The 17,832-nt window shown below is 38.6% G+C and overlaps 1 protein-coding gene across 1 annotated transcript; it reads right to left on the bottom strand.

Annotated features, from left to right (window-relative positions):
- Window positions 1-3,752: 3,752 nt before the first annotated feature.
- LOC139688611 (forkhead box protein J1-like) lies at window positions 3,753-11,109 on the bottom strand. The gene is made up of 2 exons (XM_071586158.1): window positions 10,705-11,109; window positions 3,753-7,972 (listed from the first exon to the last, which is right to left on the bottom strand). Exons 1-2 carry the CDS (start codon window positions 11,107-11,109, stop codon window positions 7,415-7,417), a joined length of 963 nt encoding a protein of 320 aa, XP_071442259.1. The 3' UTR covers window positions 3,753-7,414.
- Between the last annotated feature and the right edge of the window lie 6,723 nt (window positions 11,110-17,832).

Here is a 17,832-nt window from a genome sequence, read left to right as displayed (position 1 = left end):
TAATCGGTTGGAAACATTCTGCATTTCAAATATTTGCTTGGTAAATATGAAATCAGCTACTGCATTAGAAATATAATTAAAATAAAATTTTAAATTCATTTTCTTAAAGAAATTCTTGTAAAAAATTATCAGGTACATATTGAATACCCATCATTTAAATGGGTGGGTATTCATTATGTACCTTATAATTGTTTACAAGAATTTCTTGAGGAGAATGTTGGGCAAGCGAGGAAAGGGAAGGAACAGGATAGGGATGTTGGACGGGATGAAGGGAGGAAGAAAGTACTCAGAGCTGAAGAGGGATCTGATGTAGAGTAGGATGTTGGGTTTTGCTAGGGGTCACAAATTATTTAATTAGTAATTATATCCATCCAAAAACCTACCTTAACCGGTAGATTACCTAATAATAATAATTGAATACCCATTTGGGGAATGTACCTGCAGGTTGTACCTAAATGTCCTCATGTGAGATGTGTAGTGGTCCTAGTAGAGAGTTGATGTTGCTCTGTTAAGAGTAACATCTAGTTGCAGCCTCTTATCACGCTAAATAATGTTCCTAAATCTGTGCCTAACAATAATATAATCTTGACACCTTTCTGAGTCACCTGGAATTTTCTACGTGTGCCTATGCCTTTAGTGGTGTCGAAACTAAGTGTTGGTGATGACTAACCCCTGTCTCCTGAAGAATTCAATTGCTTTCTCCCCGCAGTCATTCCGCATACCTAAACCAAAGTCCCCACCTCATCACCATCTCTTACTTTGTGTACTGATGCCTTCCAATCCCCCATCACTATCAAATATTTTCCCACAGCAAATACACATGCTTATGTCCTCAAACTGATCGTATCAAGATATAGAGAGACTAATGATATCAAGGTAAAACAACAGTATTCAGATTATAAGAAGTACTATTCCAAATTAATAATTGATACAAAAAGAAATTTCAATGTAAACTACATCTATTCTTCTGAAAATAAAACCAAAGCAGCATGGGAAATCATCAATAATAACTCTGTTAAGTCACAGAGAAAATTTTCTATTGACTCTGTCTTCTGTGAAAAAGAACTGGTTTCTGAACCCAATGATATTGCCAACCATTTCAATCACCATTTTCTTAACTTCCTTGAAAAGTCATTGCCTCTAAATCTTGCTCCCCAACTATATAGAGGACAAAACTCCGTCATCTCAGTTTCAAGTAATATTTATTTTCGCCCAACATGTGAACAAGAAGTGAAACTAATCATAAAAAAAATTAGCAAAAAAGACTCAGCTGGATGGGATGAGGTTCCCTGCTCACTCCTTAAGGGGAAATGTAGCAATTATCTTTTAGCTCCCATTACTCACTTAGTAAATGCTTCTCTGTCATCAGGTATATTTCCTGACAAGCTGAAATTCTCAGTAGTCATTCCGCTATACAAAAGTGGGAATCAGGAGGTAATGGACAATTACCGCCCGATAACAAAAGTTTCTGTGTTCTCAAAAATACTTGAATCTGTCATTGCAAACAGAATAATGGAATTCCTAATATAAAACAGTATTTTATCAAAGTCCCAATTTGGCTTTATTAAAGGACTTTCTGCTGAGCTCGCTTTATACAAGTTTATTGACTCTGTTCTTGATGGCATAGATAATAACGCCAAGACACTTTGTATATTTTATGATCTGAGAAAGGCTTTTGACTCTGTTGACCATGTAATTCTTCTGCATAAATTCCATTGCTATGGACTAAGAGGTATTGCAACCAAATTAATAAGGTCCTTCTTGACAAGGAGAATGCAATGTGTAACTATTTCCAGTGCAAATATGAAAAAATGGTTATCCTCCTACCAGGAGATTATTAGAGGGGTTCCCCAAGGATCCATTCTGGGGCCACTGCTATTTCTGTTATACATTAATGATCTGCCAAACTCATTAAATGGTGAGGTATTCATGTATTAAGACGATACCAATCATCTGTTAAAGCAGGCAGGAAATGTGGTTCTACCAGCTCAGGAAGCTGTCACAAACATGGAGAGTTGGTGTTCTAATAATAAGGTTCTAATAAATAAGAGTAAATCATCCTATATGCTGTTTCATACGCCACAGAAGAAAATTGACTGTAGTCCATACATTAAGTTTACAGACAACAGTCTAGGACGTACAACAGGTATTAAATTCCTTGGTTTGTTCTTAAATGAATGTCTTAGTTGGGATAGTCACATTGATAATCTTGCATCTCAAATTGCCTCTGGCTGTTATTTAATCAGAAGGATGAAAAAACTTACGAATACTGACACAGCCATAAGTCTATATTATGCACATGTCTATAGCAGATTGAAATATGGCATAGTGGCATGGGGAAATTCCCCTCCATCTGAGAGAATTTTTAAACTCCAAAAGTGGGCAATAAGAACAATTTGTAATGCTAGTCAAAAAGAGAGCTGTAGAGGCCTATTTAAAAAGCTGAGGATTATGCCTCTATTCTGCATTTATATGTATGAATCCATATTATTTGTAAAAACTTTTGAAGGTAAATTTGACTTAAAAACAAATAAAAATGTGCATAACTATGATACCAGAAAAAAATCCAATTATGTAACAAGTTCTCATAAACTTTCTATGTTCAGCAATGGGCCTACGTATATGGGTTGTAAATTATTTAACAATTTGCCAATAGAAATAAAAAATGAGCAAAGACTGGTGTATTTTAAAATTAAATTTAAAAAATATTTACTTGACAATTGTTTTTACAATGTAAAAGAATTCTTGTTTAAATGACTGTTAATATTGCTGTATGATGTTTAAATCTTGTAATATGTACTACTATTTTAATGTATATTTGACAAGGCCTATATATGTACTAACATATCAACAGGACCAATAAATTTATTATTATTATTATTATTATTATTATATCCTATCGACTTCATCCTCTCTGGGATTGTTTGGTAGCATGTAGGCCTGAATGATGAGGAAGTGCATCGGTTTAGCTTTCACCTCTACCAGTAATACTCGATCAGTTGCTTGCTCAATCTTTACTTAGTTTCTTTCATTTTGTTCAATACTAGTGCCACCCCCCACTGGCTCTCTTCCCTCCCACTGTAAGTTACTCTATCACTATCACTCGATTAATCCCCACTGCCCTTCCCTCTCACCTTGCACAGACCTAAAATATCTGATTTCTTCTTTTCATCTCCTTCCTTGTACTTTCTGATTTCCATCCTCAACATGGTCCTTATATTCAAAGTCTATATTCTGAGACCTTCTCTGCTGCTGCTGTGAGCTCTCTTCTGCACGAGTATTTGGTGTGATGATGACTGCAGAAGCCTGGCTTCTTCTGCTGTCACGTGCAACAACAAGGCCCAGAGGACTGAGTCCCAGTGTTGCCATGATTCAAATTCATTCGTCAGTAATAAGATTGTGTGATAAATAATTGAGGTGGTTTTTCATTGTCTTCCTCGGTAATGTTTTTTAGGTGACACCATCACTAGCCAGAGACGATAGCATCAGTAATGTATTCAAACTTGGTTTCTTAAGTGAGGGTAAAGCCCGCCTAATAATGCACCCAATAACATGTGAAATTCACACATTAGCAGGCTTATTCCCTGTGCCATCTGTGCTTCACCAGGGAGATCTGGTACCTGACACAGCATAGGAAGCTGAAGGTGCCCGGAGGCATTATCCAGAATCAAACCGGGCCCCCTTTACACATTAAGATTATAAAAACAGACACATATTTACTGGTTGTAATTTAATAAAAGACCAAATATGTTTTCACTCAGAAAATCTTTAATAAAACTTCAAAGTTATACATTGTAATAAATTCAGGAAGAAATTGTAACACTTCTATGAAAACGATGTATTTGGTGCGTCACTATACCAGACGAATATACGTATGCAAACATATTTGAAAGGATATTCAATTAATAGAAATACCTTAGGCCAAGTAGTGGTACTTTGCCAATTTTCCTGTTTATTTTTATACAAAACAGTCCATGACAATGGTTTTTCCTTGAAATTTTCAATCTGTTGAACACACTTTATAAATATTCAGAATGATATTATATTTGACCTGCTATTCATTTGAATTTTCTTCTGTAATCAATCCCAAAAATGATAAACAAAAATCTGAATTGTATGAAGTTAAATTGAAATATGATATACTTTTCACTTTTATCTTTTGTTTGGAAGCAGTAGGGTTTAAAAACTGAATATCAGTAAAAACTTTGATTTCCATATTTAATAGCATAAAATCTTAAAATTTCTCGATATTGTTCTGATCTTGAAACAAAATGTTGAAATTATGTTTTGCGAAGAAGTGGATTTTCTTAACTCCCAGGGAGTTACCTACACGTCTTATTGAGCCTTCAATTTTCCCTTCACATTCCCTGGACTGTCTCATAAATACATATGCAAACGGATTACATCATGAATAAAATGGGCACGGCTTTTTATGTAGTCATGAGGTGTTTATGTAGGTGATAAGTTCATTTTGTGCTAATTTATTGCGGGTTAATTGAGTTGGCAGAGGTCGGTCTGCACAATAATTGGAGGACTTTTCACCGTAATGATAACTAAATTAATTTTTGATGGATGCAATAAGATATACTCCATGGTATTTCCATGTACTCCTTCCTCTCATATACTCATATTATCCTTCCTCCCCTTGCAATTTAACTTACAAATTTGGTGAATCTTCCGTAAACTGCCGACTTCATGACGCAAAGAAAAGATTGTGTTACTAGTTTGATGTCAACTGGCAAAATACACGAGGAGTTTGACTTGTTCCCCCGTTACGCCCTCCAATGGGCAAATGAGAAGGCATTTCTTCTCAAGACACTCATTGTATGCCAACGTTGGTCTGCAGTGAATACCCAATGTAAGGAGCTGAAGGCAGACGCATATTTCCTTGCAAGACATGGCACAGGGCGTGTACCCCAATGGTAGCAAAGTATGTTGCATATACATTTATGAGACTTGGGTGTTCCCAAATATGTTATCTGGAGATTTTTATCTGTTACACCTGAGTAAAATATAGTTTTCATTTGGCTAATTATGTTTTATTAAAACAGACTCAGGCAATTGTGACTAAAAAGTCATCAGTCATTTAAGTTGTGTTTTATTAATTTGGAATTTCAGATGCTCTTGTGGGACTGACTCTTAGCAGTAGTGGTTGTGGGGGGGAATGGCTGGCAGCTGAGGTCATTTGCACCAAAATGGGGGGGGGGGGGGTAGGTGGGGGTAATTTGGTGGGGGTAAGATGTTCAGGGAATGGAGGGAGGGGGGAGAGAAGCCTTCATCAGCATTAGTCGACCATTTTGGGTCCCTTTTGATATCTTTTCTAATTCATACTTAATGCCCATGGACTCTAAGAATCAGGATATCAAGCAGGTGATACTCTGCCAAATACTATCAATCATTTTATTTACTCCTTCATTTTAACTTATAAATATCAGTGGTTTCACATTTTCTTTATTTTTTCAATATGCAAAAAAGGGCCTGGTATAGGAAATATTGTTTAATTTAGAAAAATTCATTAAACATATTTGCAGTGGCATATTGGCATTTGACATGTAGTGAATCAGAAATGCCTAAATTCTTTATATCCTTTTCACCAAAAATGTCTGCAAATTACCAACAAGTGGGCATTGGAAGATGTCATACTAAGCTGACAATGGCCATTTGCCATCTTAGCCAACAAGATTTAAATACCTAAGTATTAACTGGGCTTCATTCTCAACAAATTCTTAAATTTTGATGTACAGAATATTTGACATGTTTCGCTGAAGTTTTGCTGCCTTGGCTTAAAGAAAATAGTTACTTACTATTATACTTAAAACATCATGGAGCCTTCATGAAGCTCCTGGTAGACTTTTTCACTTGGAATCCATACCTCATACGTACAACAAATTTTGCTTTAGGTTATGAATTAAACCTCTGCTTCTTGTAAATGACTATTTTTGTTGGAGGTTAATTTCATTTTAAAATTATTACCTTCTCAATATGTATAACTTTTCCCTTTTAAAGCAAGGGCAGCATTAATATGTATCATTTGGCTTAGAATTCTTTTGAGTATTGGATTTGGGAACAAAAGTAAGGTAATGCGAAAATAGACCACTCTTGTTTATGAATAATCCTTGTTCTGGACTCAAATGGAAATACATAGTTACACAATTAAATCTCAAAAGGAAGTGATGTATCTATGCTCACATCAACATCTAGTGACTAGGTATCAAGCTAAGGTATCAAGCCAAAATATTGCTGTATAAAAAGTTAGTATTTTATGAATAATTTATCTTATTGAAGTTTGCGGCTTTGCAAACTCTTAGGACGGTAATCAATGGTATACATTTACCATATATCAGCTCTTATAATTTATGGACGGAAGAAAACACTTGCTTTTTAAGCATAAGGCTAGATTCTACCATGTTATTAATATGAATATACTCTTGAATAATCACTATTTGATAAAAACATTCTCATTAAAATATCATATGACATTCATACCATATGGTGAACACATTATTACCTCAAACTGGATAAATAGTACTTTCATTTCAATAAATTAAAATAACTATGTAAAATATGGAAGTTATCATCTAAATACCTTATAAAAAAGGATGAATAACATTTCTACAAGTGTGCTTTTGTGCAGTTATTTGTGAATTATTTATAGTATAACATTAAAAAGTGTTTCTCTATACAAAGCTAAGTATTTGACACTCAGTGAGTACTTTAAAATAAAAATCTCATGCCCTCTGAAACTAACTGAATTCTAATGGTAATCTCACTCATGTGCAAATACTGCATTTTAAGCAGGAAAACATCCACTGATTGTGTTTGCTGGATACAAACTTTCAAATCATGGCTTTTATTAGAGCTACATTAAAACTTGTGAATTATTTGGTATATTTACCATGGACACCAACTTACATTTCTGCAATGAGTGTTTATAAACAACCAAACTTAGGAAGACACAAACCCATGCCACCATGTAAGTCATTCATCTATGTTGTCATTATCACAATTATTAATTAATTTAAACCTGTGTTTCCACAGAGAAACAGATGTATATTGCAGTAATGCTATATTACTTTCTTTCTTCTTAGATTCCTCTCAAAATAAGTTTCAATTTAAGAAAATTTTAGTCTGCTTTTGAATAAATGTGTAGTAAATAAGGCTACATTAGAAAACATTTCCTTTTACCCTGTCTTTACTGAATCACTATTGAGTTTTCAAGAAGTGCTTACACATGTGGGAGATTTTTGAGAACAAGTGGAATTTCTATTTGAGCAAAAATGATGTAATTTGTATTGCTGATTCATTGGTTGAGGAATGCCAAATGTTGTTGTATTAAAATATTGCACTGTTCTAAGTTATCTGAATATGGTTTGTTTAATGTATCTTATTAGGTAGAGCATTTATCAGAGTGATTTCATAGTGAATCAAGTAAAGAGTCAAGTAACTCAAGTTGAGTTTCATCCCAGATGCCCCCAGATATGTGCCCTGCCATAAACAACTCATCCTCACCAAAAAGGAGCTCAACTCCCCCGCCCTCTGAGAAATTACTTTCGTTCTCACTACCGCAACTACTGCTGCAAGCTGATGAAAGTACCACCTGAAGATTGTCAATGCTCTCGGGGCTGGCTTCAGGATTGAGAGGTCCTGGAATTGACAGTAATGTAGGTCCTCTGCTTTCTTCTGTTTCAAATGTTGACTCGTCTCTCAAAATGTTGTGGCAATGCCTGGGTATTTTATGATCTGAAGGTGAACTTGCAGGCAATATGTTGGCTTGAACTTTCCGACGCTTCCTATCTGTGTTTCGGGTGCCAGTGTTCCGAGTCCCATCATTGCGGAAACCTCCACTGCTTTCCTTAAACTGTTCAGCATATGCTGCGTCAAGACACCAAAAGCCACCCTTCCCGGGCTCATCTTTTGACCGAGGGACTTTGACAAAACATTTGTTGAGGGACAAATTGTGACGAATTGAGTTCTGGAAAAAAATTATTCAATCTATTAAACATTTGCCATGAAAATTCACTGAACAGGTTAAGTTTAATGGTTAAAGCTTGAGATAATTACCATAATATGACTAAAAATTAATGTACTTTCACATTAATACTCATGGTTGAGTTATTAAATAAACAACATTGTTAATGGGGTAATAGAGTGATAAGATAAGCTTAGTTGCTTCGCAGAGTAACATGGTAAATTCTAAATTAAATTCAGTGGAGATAGTAACAGTATGTGGTATAATACAGTGTTGTGAATGGTCAAGGAAGATTGCAAGCAAGGAGAAACGCCTGCTAAAAAAGACAGCCACTCCTCCTTCAGGCCAGTAGAACAGCAGACTGGGTGGTGAGTCACCCTGGCACTTGACCTAGCAATGCTATTTGGCCAGTGCTTGCATATTCATCAGTCAATAGTTGCTAGACTTTGTTTGACTGAATGAAAAATCTCAGTGAGTTGGAATGTTATCAAGGGCTAATTTCATTGTTTCTTTGAACATCATGGCAACGAAAGGGTGGATTTTTCATGGTGGATAACTTTACATTTTATGAAGAATTCAATGAAGCCAAGCATCAAATGTCCCCCAAATGAAACAGTGGCAAGACAAGGCAGCAAGAAAACTATAATCTACACAAAATCACGTAGGCACCAGTATTAGGTTTATGTAATTTTCTGCATTTTGGTTACAAAAGTCTGTTTATATATGAACTGATGTTTGGTTGTCTGACTACTGGAAATTTTCTGGGGATTATCAAAGAACTGATTGTTTTAAATGGAATACTCACCTTTCACAAGCTTCAAAGTAAACAAAACAAGATAGGCAGAAATAAATTTGTGATATTACAAAGTTAAGATTCTGATGGTCGGAAAACAAGCTAATTATTTTTAAATTGAATGATAAACTTCTCTTGAGATCAAGGACCAATGAGAGTACCTAAACAAAAGGGCTATGATAAGAATATCAAATCAATAATAATATTTATAAAAGGAATTGAACTGGAGCATTTCATTCAAAACATCTCTGCTTCAGACCCTGGAAATATTTTGGTAACATTTTTTTGTATTTTTGAACACTAAATGTCTTGAAGTGAGTTCAAGAAATTGAATTCAGCTCTGTGCTGGTTGCTTGGTGAAAGACTGCTTGCAAGAAATTTTATATTACTAAGTAGTCATAACTCACATATGACATAACTTTGTGATGTTGCAGAAAAAGCACTTCTATTTCAGCAAGTTGACTGGTTGAGTTATGGTTTCTAATAATCAGCTATGGTTTTTCATATTATTTTGTTTTCTAACCATGGCAGTATCAATAAGAATCTTTCATGTCTATGCTGTTGGCTCAATAGATTTGAACATGAAAACAGGGCTCATTAAAAAAAATTATCACTGGCAGAAATTAGTGTACAATTTTCAATTTTATATTTTGAAGTATTTAACCCCTTCCACTTCAATTTATATCATGAATAATGTCCTCCTATCCTCCATTTATTTTTTCTGTGGTTCTTTTTAAATGGAATGGTAGGTAATGAAATGATATTTTGTATTTGTTATTCAACGTAGAATAGTGAAATAAAAAGTGATTATTCATATTGTAAAGTATCTAATTAAATGCTCTTTTTTTTATCAAGACATTTTACTTATTTACTACAAGTATAATAATAATAATATTAAATATTAGCAAAAAAGAAAATTGCATATATGTCATTGAAAAATCTATGCATAAAGTTAAAAATTGGGAAATATCCATGTTTAAAGTAAGAAAACTTAATTATACAATAGGTTGAAATACATAATATCATATACACATATATAATTAATAACCTGAGAATGTACAATACTTCTCAAAACACTCTGGTGTTATGGGTTATAAACAAAAGTTCTGAATTGGAAATTCTGCTAGACGACTATCGACCTGACTTTCTGTGTTTATGTGAACTTTGGCTGTTAAACCAGGAATTGCTGTCCTTTAAACTATCAGGTTACAGAGTTCTTAATGTAATCTGCCGATCCAATTATAAAAATGGTTCCCCTAAAAAATGCTAAAATTATGGAAATCTGATGACGAGCTACACATTCGTCAATGTGTGATTTGGCATCGGAAGTTCATGACGAGCTAGACTCGTCATGTCAACACAAGGGGTTAATTGCTTCAAGAAGGAATGCAATAGAAGTTAAGGCCCACACAAGAAAGATTGAGGGGCAAACATATGGATCAAAGGGAAGGTGTAAGACATAATGAGAGCCCTACGGGATTAAGAGAATGTCAGCATGTGAATGGTGATCTTTTGAATGATAGCTTAATCAATAAATTGTCTCAATAATTTCATTGCCCTCATTTTGGATTATTTATTCTTCACAGCCCACCGTGAAATAAGAAGAAAAGAAAATCATTCAGTAGTAGCCTTAGAGTCGAGTAGGAGAATGGTCAAATGTTATGCATGGATTTATGGCTGGGGGCCTTGAGGGAGAGAGAAGGAGAGGATTGAGGCCTTTAAGGAGAGAGATGAGGGCGCGGAGGAGGTTGATGAGAATAAAATAGGGTGGCCGGGTTAGGAACTGGCGAAGGGGGAGGACGATGGGGTGAAAAGAATCCCTCTGAGCACTGCCCACGACAGAGGAATCAACACTGGAGCGGCCGCGTGTTCCAAGGGGAAGGCGTTTTGGCGACGGCCATTGAGGGAGGAGAAGAGGGTCCCGAGAATTGACGATACCTACCTGCCAACTGGGATCTGCCTTCCTATAGTAGAGGAAGTTCTCTTGTATCCACTTGTAGATGGAGGAGAGCGTCATTTTGTTCCTGTTGGCCCGCATCGCCATGCAGATGAGCGTCGCGTAGGAGAAGGGAGGCTTCCGGTCGCCCTCGGTGCGGTAGTCGACGGGCGGGGAGGCCGAGGTGGCGGCCGGCCTCGTCCTCCCTCCGTCCTGCAGGGGGACGGAAGAGTGGGCGCTGGCGGGTCGCTTCCTGTTCCCCGCCGCCGGGGGCGAGGGCGAGGACGGGGGCGTGGGCAGCAGGGACGGTACCCCCACGATGTGCAGGTTGTGGAGCCACGACAGACTGGTCAGCTCCACGTCACCCGAGGGGCCCTCCGCCGACGTCGCCTCCGACCCGGTGAGCAGCATGGCGCACCCCCCAACCCGCCTCCGCCGCTATCGCCGCCGCCCGACCACTCCCGGGGGAATCTTCATCAAACCTGCGGCGGCAAAGGAGGGCTGTCGTTTAGCGAATGCAACGAGAGCGGGTGAGTCACTCCGGTGAGAGTGAGGTGCTCACTGAAAGAGCGGGCTCACTGCTGTAGCGGGTTGCGCCCATATTATGGGAGAATGCGAAATGTACGCATTCAATAGTAAAACATTTATTCCAAGTGCCTTGGTTCAAACTTCCAAATATAGCAGAAGGATGTTTGAAGTTGCAGTCTAACATTTTTTTTACAAGATTCTCAAATTTGTGCGATGGATTAGTCTTTTGGAGTTTTACCGAAAGGAAGTGGAGTCTGTAATTCGCTTGAACAACTTTCTCCTAGTGATAACTTTGCCTATTTTTTATTTATAATGCTCAGAGCAATATTTTTCTCGTGTTTAGTGCTTCGTGGACCTATGTATGTAGAACCTATCCACCGTACTATGCTTTAAAATTCAAAAGTTAACCCTTTCGGATGTAACTACTATAGAAATGTAGCCTTTGGAATCGGAATTATTCTAATGCGATAGACTTCTAAATGTTTTAATGGCGGTTTTCCATCAAGGCACTCTGGGACTCCATTCATACGGGAGCACAATATTAACTAGTGCGTGTTCGCGCCTGCCTCCTTCACTGCCTGCTCTTTGACATTCGATACATACGATATTACTGGGGTTTATTGTCATAAATGTTAAATTCCTAATTTGAGAGATGGTTGAGGTCGATACTTTGTGGAAATCCTTTAGTAAATCACGAAGATGAAACCAGAAGACTTTGCGTTTCCAATTTAGCGGAAAGAGTTCATTATTTTCGGCTAGTTTCGCTACACTACCATCATCTGGATATATTATATATATATATATATATATATATATATATATATATATATATATATATATATATATATATATATATATATATATATATATATATATATATATATATATATATATATTTATTAGGTAATCTACCGGTTAAGGTAGGTTTTTGGATGGATATAATTACTAATTAAATAATTTGTGGCCCCTAGCAAAACACAACATCCTACTCTACATCTGGTCCCTCTTCATCTCTGAGTACTCTCTTCCTCCCTTCATCCCGTCCAATATCCCTATCCTGTTCCTTCCCTTTCCTCGTTTGCCCAACATTCTCCCCTCAATTACAGTCTTCAACATCCCGCTACCGGCCAATACCCCCTTCAGCCACTTTTCCTGCCTCCATAGGATTTCTCCCAACAAACCCCTCTCTTCGCCCTCCTTACCAAGTACTTCCTCGTTTGTTTTCTTCTCTGTCCATTTCACTTTCTCCATTCTTCTCCACACCCACATTTCAAAAGCCTCCAGTCTATGTCTATCCTCCTGTTTTAATGACCACGTTTCCGCGCCGTACATAACTACGCTCCAAATCAAAGTTTTACGAGTCTTTTCGTAACATCCTTACTCAACGTCCCCGTCATTAACTCCCTCCTTGTGAAAGCCTCTTTGCCTAGCGCAATTCTTCTCCTCACGTCCTTACTACTTTGACCGTGTTGGTCCAAAACACTACCGACATACGTAAACTGTTCTACCTACTCTAGTTTTTGCCCTCCTATTTTAATGTTTAGCTTAGCCTTTTTCTTTCTAGAAAATCGCATAACCTTTGTTTTATTAATATTGATTCTCATCCCATACCTGTCGCACTGAATTTCCAATTCACTCAGCAATGCTTGCCGCCCCTTGGCTGACTGACAAACTAAAGCTTGGTCATCAGCAAACCTAACTGATTTTACGAATTCCCCGCCCACTTTCATTCCTACCTTCAGTTCTTCCCATGCCTCTTTAATCATTTCCTCTGCATACAGGTTGAACAGCAACGGGAATAATGGGCAGCCCTGCCTTACACCTCTTCCTAACACTGCCCAACCGGACTCCCCGTTCCCCACTCGTACCTGAGCAGTCTGAGACATGTACAGATTGCGGATTAGCCTCCTTTCCCTCCAATCTATTCCTATTTTCTGCAATATACTCATTAGTTTTTCCCAATTCACTCTATCAAACGCTTTTTCGAAATCTACGAAACACGCAAATACCTCCTGGTTGTGCTCTATATTCCTCTCGATTAATAATCTCATTACTGCAATGGCATCACGCGTACCTCTCCCCTGCCTAAACCCAAACTGATCATCCCTTAAGTAATCATTTGCCCTACTCTCTATCCTTTTGTTTATGACCTGAGAACAACTTTAGCTGCGTGGGATATCAAACTTATCGTCCTGTAGTCCTCACATGATGTAGCCTTTACCTTTTTCGGAATGGGAACTAAAACTGATCTCACAAAGTCTTCCGGCCAGATTCCTACCTATATATATATATAGCAAAACTAGTCTTTAATAATAAATTCTTTCCTGTGAAAAATTACTAGTTTCGCTACAGAAGTCCAGGTGATGCTGCTGTCTAGCGGAACTAGTCGACCATAATAAAATATTTCCTGTGGAAACACAGTCTTTTTGATTCTTTCTTCGTGCTTCGCAATTTCCTATTTTCTTTTTGTCATTTTCCTATTTCTTTTCGTTTCTAATCTTCAGTTTATTTTTAAATAAATGAAAATTAACTAACTAGAAACTCACTTCCAAATGAAATTTTACCTGAAGACATGAGCAAGAGAACGAGCATTGTCCTCTATCCGGTCATGCCTATCTGCCCTAAATTTAATTCGATAATCCGCAGTATACACCCCAATTAATGCAAAACGTGCACCAGATACATTAGCCGGCGCGGAAATCACCGAAGGTTCCCTCGGAAGTGTTCGGGCCCACAGGGATTAAGGGTACACTTGCGGGTAAGGGTGCGCCTGCACTTGTCTTCTTAGGGGATAGTTTTGTACGAGGTGTGTCCGAAATCTATCCGACCTGCGTTCATATCTCCGCATTGGTGCTAATCTTCATTCACATCCGGGCCGTGGCATCCTTCGAAGCAGTCCCCATTTGATTGAACCACACGCTCCAAGAGGTGCTTCCACATCTTAAAGGAGTCCTCGAACACAGATTTTGGAATGGCCTTCAGCCCGCGCGTCGCATTACTCTACATATGCCGTCGAACCGCTTTCCTTTGAGCGCCATTTTCTATTTTGGGAACATCCAAAAGTCGCAGGGAGCTATGTCGGGACTGTACGGAGGAGCCTGGCGAAGCTGTATGTACAATCTCCTGTGTTTCGCCAAATATTACTGCACAAGGTTCGATGAATGCGCTGGCGGCTGCGTTATCGTGGTGAAGAAGCCAGTCACCGCATAATAATGACCAGAGACACGGTCGTTGTCTTCTCACGGCATCACGCATTCTTTCCATAACCTCAACGTAATATTCTTTGATGATCGCCTGACCTCTTTGAGTAGATTCGTGGCGCACAACACCCTCACAATAAAAAATAATAAAATACGCAGGTCGGATGCTTTTCGGACACACTTCGTACATAAGGTTTGGAGCTCATAGTTCCGTCTTCGCCCTGTGGCATCTGCCAAGGATCTCTCAAGGTCCGCTTCAGTCTTCGGGTTCCTTAGACTCATTCTGCATCCCTTCTTTGCTCTTATTCCCTTTCTCTTCCTGTTCTGGGCCCCGTTCCTAATCAGACTGCCCTCCAGTTGATGAGGCGTGAACTCCGGTTCGACGCCACAGGTTGTGCGAAGTCTCCACCGCTGCCGTCATTCGTGGGCATTGAGCCAAACTCGTGGGAAAATGGGAGCGTTGATTTTTCGTTGCGCCCCTTCAAGAGGTTAAAAATTATTTTCTACGAGAGGCTGAGACTATAGACCCTGTGAACCGCAGCCCTTGATTCGGCAGATATCGACTGATAAGTCTGAATGGGGCGGGAACCATGCCGCGCGTGTGGTAAGGCTTAGTAGTTGCGTGGATCCAAGTCGGTACGAGTTTTGAGAGAGTTTATGGGCTTCCAAACCTGTTGGCGCGCGGGACGATGAAGCATGTCGCAGCGAAGTGACTCCGCTGACCGGAAAGGTAAAAAGGTTTGATATAAAAATACCAAATTGACGAGAAAGATTTTTTGTTGTCTTTCTTTTGCTCATAAGCCCACATCGTTTCTAATGATGCAACTGAGGCGGAGGACAGCAATGACAGCATGAAGTGAACATTTTCAATTTTGATCCTATAGCAGGAGGAGATAACAGTCGCTGGAGGCCACACATCGGCGGGCCTTGACCCAAATATGTATGAAGATCCCTTGATTTGAAGTTGCGAGCGCAAAACTTGTTGCTCTCAATCGGTCTTTTAGGTTGACAGTTTTATAGGAATATTTCTCAGCATATGTTTTCCAACAGCTCGAGGAAATATCCTGATACATTATAATAATAAGCTGATCCTTTTTAGGATAATTTCTTAGATCCACCCCTACTTGCGACTACTACTCCATCACCCACTGGGCCTCAACCGTGAAGCTTCGGACGCGACTTCTTTCTGGGTCACCTCTAACACCTCCTCGGCATTCTGAAAAGGAGAGTTTTGCCTCACCACCAGTGGCAGTTTGCCTAATATACCGGTTGATCACGAATCTCCAAGCATGAGTTGGAGATGGTCATATATGAAAAACACGCTGTCGTGGTAGATGACTATACGAACGCACGGTCTGTGTGCATACGTACATCTACTATATGTCTAGGGTAATGTTCACAAGGTCTCTTTTCTGCCTTGCAGGTTTAATGCCTACGGAAATAATATCAATATTGATGACTTGATAGCCTTAAGTCGTGGTATTTTTTTAAGAAGTTTGCCTTGGAAAGATTAAACGATGGGTTGTGGGCTGCACGAAGACTACTAGGTCAACATTTTGTAAAATCGTATTGTTTCTATATTGAATATTAGAATAGATTCATTTCTAACCTTTCCAAAAAATTTCCGTTTCTCAAAATGATAATTTATTCTTTTACCGTTATTTTGCTTTGGGTGTATAATATACTGGCTTTGGAAATCACGCTGCAAATATTTCCCAGAAAGGGTCAGGAGCACTGAATTTTCCCCATATTACCGACAGATAACTTGGCAAAATTCAATATATCTGTTAAGCAAAAGAGTACCCAATTTTTGCATTCCCGGCATGAAGGCCATTTCAATGTTCAATTTTTGACGCTTTGGAAATTCGTGATGGTAAATAATGAAACTGTTTCCATGGTAGTGATTGTTTTTCGTGTTATTTATTGGAAAATAGAATGTCGGAATGGGCCGCAATTACCAAATACATGCGCCTTTCACCGACGGTGGCTTGCTTTCTTTGACCCTTAATCATTCTCCTTTCCGTCCACATAGTCATAGCATCCTCTCTTAATATTTATTGAGCTAATTACGGTGGCGTGTCTAGTCCGTCGACTGTGTGTAACTGCCGACCACACCTATGAATCACGTGCTTCGCCCAGATGTAGGGATTTCGCCCCCTTTCCTCCGCCAAGTTCGCAGTGTTCATGCGCCCCCGGAATTCCTCCGATCAATTTCCCTGGAGGAGTGGGGAGGGGAGGAGAAGGCTCGCTCGCATTAATTTGCACTCGGAGGTCATCGCTGGTCAATCCCAGGCGGTAGAAACCACGTCATACCGCGCAAACGCTTTTAAAGGAGGCGTGTGTGTGTTTGGGGAATACATATTTCCCGACAAATCAAATTTCCGTGTTAATTTAGAACCGCAAATAGTACCATGTCCTTGTGAGAATCGCACTTGGAATGCTTGACAGTGTTAAAATGGTAAAGAAACTGTTTGCTAAAGACTTGTCGAAGAAAAACACGGGCGACGAAATTACGGTTTTGTGCGTTCGCACGAGGGCGACTCTTGACTGGCGTTGGACTTTATGGATCGTCCGCGCGTGCAATTCGCATATCTTTATCTTCATCGTTGCCGCGTGTTTCAGTGATAATACTTATTATATTTCGGGCAGATAAGAAAATATTTTTTAAAATCTAAAATTACTCAAATTTTTCGCAACCTTCTCGGGTGCATATGAACGTAAAAACAATCAAAATATATCCGTCGAGCACGCAGAATTTGTGTCCATTTCCTTTCTTGTTTAGCGAGCAATGTTGACTCACGACATGTTTCATTATTTTCCTCATTCAAGATTTTTCTTGTATCTGTGGAAATTAGATAGTAAGTAGGAAAGAAACTTTCATTATCAGCATTTTAAATCGGGATGGCCATATTCATTTTATCGACCTAATACTAAATTATACGGAGATGAAGAGGGGCTCGTTGTTAAGTAGGCTGTTTGGTTGTGTTTTGTAAGGAGAGACAAGATATTTATTTGGTCCGTGTCCGTCCAAAACCTACCTTAATCGGTAGATTACCTTAAAAATACCAAAATTTCTACAAAAAGCAAAATTATATTAAACAATGACCTTTTCCATTTGATTTTTGGTACAGCGTTCACTTGTTTCTTATTAATCCTTTAATGGCGCGGCGATGCAGATCCATGTCGTAGCGTCAGGCCTTGAAAAGCAACATGGTTCTCACTGGAAGGCGATGTAACGTAAATCTCTTTTTCCACAAAAATTAAATTTTCCGTGAGAAGTCAAAATTGGCCAAATTTTTTGGTAACTTGACCCTATAATTTATGACCTTTTTAACTTGCGTTCAATTCTAAGTGAATACGTGAACTCTTGGTAATTTCTTGGAATAAGAACCCCCCCTTGTGGTGG

This window comes from Hetaerina americana, unplaced genomic scaffold (assembly GCF_022747635.1).
Source record: "Hetaerina americana unplaced genomic scaffold, ioHetAmer1.1.p SCAF_21, whole genome shotgun sequence".
In the NCBI taxonomy this organism is placed as follows: Eukaryota; Metazoa; Arthropoda; class Insecta; order Odonata; family Calopterygidae; genus Hetaerina; species Hetaerina americana.
The sequence above is the reverse complement of the archived record's forward strand: the minus strand, read 5'-3'. Positions and strand labels throughout refer to the sequence as shown.